At 43.0% G+C, this 3221-nt stretch overlaps 1 protein-coding gene across 2 annotated transcripts; it reads left to right on the forward strand.

Moving 5' to 3' along the window:
- Window positions 1-218: 218 nt before the first annotated feature.
- On the forward strand, window positions 219-2824 carry socs3a (suppressor of cytokine signaling 3a). 2 transcript variants are annotated; one of them, XM_038701477.1, is made up of 2 exons: window positions 219-403; window positions 1098-2824. In XM_038701477.1, exon 2 carries the CDS (start codon window positions 1124-1126, stop codon window positions 1739-1741), a length of 618 nt encoding a protein of 205 aa, XP_038557405.1. In that variant the 5' UTR covers window positions 219-403; window positions 1098-1123; the 3' UTR covers window positions 1742-2824. The 2 variants fall into 2 exon arrangements, with proteins under 2 accessions (XP_038557405.1, XP_038557397.1); XM_038701469.1 differs by having other exon boundaries at window positions 220-403; window positions 986-2824.
- The last annotated feature ends 397 nt before the right edge of the window (window positions 2825-3221 follow it).

Below are 3221 nucleotides of genomic sequence, written 5' to 3' on the forward strand. Positions count from 1 at the left end.
CAGCTACTATAAGTGAGCAAAGGTAAATACCTACTGATTGGAAGTCTTAACTTCGCTTTGTTGTAACGGGGGGGGGGGGGGGGGGGGGGGGGGGGGGTGTTCTCATAGCAGGAATCCTTAAAAAAAAAAAAGAACACATGCTTCCTGTCAATCTGCCAAAGACAGGCTTTACTGGAAAGAGGCGGAGCCTCCTCACACTTATAAGCCCTCCTCTCCTACAGCAGCATTCACTACTAAGTCAGAGCTTCACACAGTGCGCAGAACTGTTACACACCGAGAAAACTTCTTTGCCGAAGTTTGCTGCCAAAGAAAAAATCATCCTGACAGACAAACCGCTGCGCAACTGTGAACAGCCATCTACTTGGATTTATTTTAAAAGAGCGAGTTTGGAGAAACGTTGAAGGTGAGGATCTGTCCCTTTCTCCCACCCCTCCACATACTTATTAATTATGTTTAACTAGGATTTAAAAGTGGACAAATAATGTCTCGGGTGTTTGTCTAAGTGAGGTAGATTGTTTAGAGAAACCGGTCACGGCATGTTAATTGCGGAATCAGGAATTACTATGTCCTTACTGGAACTGACCGTGGTGGTGAGTCCTGAGGGCAGATTACACACAAAAAAAGTTTCCCCGAAATGGCTGGAAGTTAATTGGAAGCATTTCGGGTTAAACACGCTGCTAAAACCACATTTGAAAAAGGAGTTAAACAGTTTGGGTAGATTATTTCTTATGTTTTTAGTTGAGCTCTGGGGGCAATTTCCCCATCATCACCGCAGATTAAGCAGCACATCATGTGCAGAGCTTCCACATCTGGAAAAATAGTTTCCAACACAGCTGCAGGAGTTGAAGGGTATTAGACCTTCACATGAATAAAGCAAATCCAGGCTATGACTGATGTCAGTTCAACTTTAAAACTGCATTTTAATGTTTAGTGTCATCTTTTCCACATTGACCTAAAACTCACAACCCTTCTCTTGCCTCTTCAGGTGTTTCATATCCAGACAGACTGACCTCTTCATGCCCCCTACACAACCTTCTGAACCTCTGTTTGACTCCACCTATTCTTCTCTTGCCTGTGTGTCTGTGGTGCTCCCCCAGGCTGCCTATAGAGCGGGCACAGCGCCATGGTAACTCACAGCAAGTTTGACTCCGCAATGAGCAGCAGCCTCTTGGACTCCAACATGCGGCTGCCTCACCGTTACAAGACCTTCACTTCCAAGACGCAGTACCAGATGGTCCTTACCACGCTCCACAAGCTCCAAGAGAGTGGTTTCTACTGGGGCGCCATCACCGGGAAGGAGGCGAACGCCATGCTGGCTTCCGAGGCCACCGGCGCGTTCCTCATCCGGGACAGCTCTGACAACCGACACCTGTTCGCCCTCAGCGTCAAGACGGCGTCAGGCACAAAGAACCTGCGCATCCAATGTGACACAGCCTCCTTTTACCTGCAAACGGACCCTAAGAATATTCAGTCCGTCCCCCACTTTGACTGTGTCCTCAAGCTGGTCCATTACTACATGTCTCAGAACAAAGGGAACACTCGCAGTGGGAATATCTACTACATTTACTCTGGCGGGGAGAAGATCCCCCTGGAGCTCATCAAACCTCTCTCCTATAGCCTATCCACCCTGCAGCACTTGTGCAGGAAAACAGTCAATGGCCATTTGGACATTTCTTCTAAAAGAGACCAACTTCCTCATCCTCTTAAGGAGTTCCTCCAAGAGTACGATGCTCCTATCTAGAGGCAAAAAAAAGACTTGAGAGTGTAACAGAGAACCCGGATGGGTTTCAGTACAGCTATGTTTGAAGACATGGGGCTATACCATGAACCAGAGTCAAGAGTCAAGAGTTTGTACTGACAAAGGTGTATGTAGTTCTCACAGCAAATCGGGCACCCGTCTCTTAAGGTCCACATTTCAGGAAGAGACACTGGAGTGGGGACTAATCTACAAAGAGGGCCTAGAGAAAGAGAACTGAAATCTGGTGATACGAAAGAGAGATAACCCGGCTGTCCTCCTCTGCTGATGACGTACAAGTTACTGAAAACTGAAGTGAGGCTCACAGTCAGTCTGATGACACACATGTTCCCTCTGCTGCTAACCAATGTGCTGTGAGGCAGTCGACATCAGCCTCAGCCTCAGAAAATAATCCTTCCATAAAAGCTGGTCAGGCTATTTTTTTTATTTTAATTTCTTATTTTGCTGACTTAATGTCAGACGTGTCCGTCCAGCATCCTGGGAGCTCTGACCAAGTGTAGTGCGCTGGAAAGTCACAGACAATGGAAACTTGGAGTACACATGACACCAACATGACTGAATCCTACAGGATCTTACTTGAGAGAACAATACCACTGCTGAGCTACTGCGCAAATCTTATAAATCACATTTTTATACAACATATGGCTTCAGTGGTGAGGGAATATGTACCAACAGTTGTGGTATTCTTTCTTGTTTGTTTTTTAGTGGCACAGAAAGGATTACCATCGCTCGCAAATGAATGTATTAAACATGGTATCTGCCTTTTCATAATGATGATGATAATAATATTAATAATTATTAATAATAATAATATAATAACAACAAGGTGAAGAGTCAAAATGGATCTTATTTTTCATGAATTTACATGAGTGAAGATGAAATGGTTAATCTGTATTTGTGCTGTCTTTTATAAAGATGTACTTTTGCCAGCCAAAACCATTGGCTGCGGATGCTTGAAGATATTTGAGAAGTTTGACGAAGCAACCAGACTGATAGAACTTTGCACTTATTTATATTTGTATGAACATTTCATTAATTTATAATAAAAAGTTCTATTTTTCTATGATATGAGATCTCAGTGTTTGATTTGTTTTATGATGACTAAAACTTTATTTCCACAGGCTAATTTACTAATTGTGAAACACACTTCATATTGTATGTATGGATTTTTTTATGTTAAGTTTGGGTAATCACATTTGGTTTTGTGAACTTGCCACAGAGGTCAGGCCACAAGTACACTGTTTTTCACTATTTCACCAAGTGTCTTCTACCTCAACCTCATAAGGGAAACCACTGCTCTGCGTAACACTGCACCTTTAAAGACCTACTTAATGCTAACATATCTCAGCGTCTTACCAACTTATCAGATATCAAGATCTTTAAAGATTCTCTTTTTAAGATTAGTTTCCTAGAAAACCCCGCAAGCTTTGTTTCAGCTTAAAACAGAGCAAATAATAACGTGTCA

This window comes from Micropterus salmoides, unplaced genomic scaffold, assembly GCF_014851395.1.
Source record: "Micropterus salmoides isolate LMB-PRFRI ecotype aquatic unplaced genomic scaffold, ASM1485139v1 Ms_hic_scaffold_10, whole genome shotgun sequence".
NCBI classification, from domain to species: domain Eukaryota; kingdom Metazoa; phylum Chordata; class Actinopteri; order Centrarchiformes; family Centrarchidae; genus Micropterus; species Micropterus salmoides.

Coding starts and splice junctions, on each gene's coding strand:
- socs3a (XM_038701477.1), top strand. CDS start 1,124: ATGGTAACTCACAGCAAGTTTGACTCCGCAATGAGCAGCAGCCTCTTG.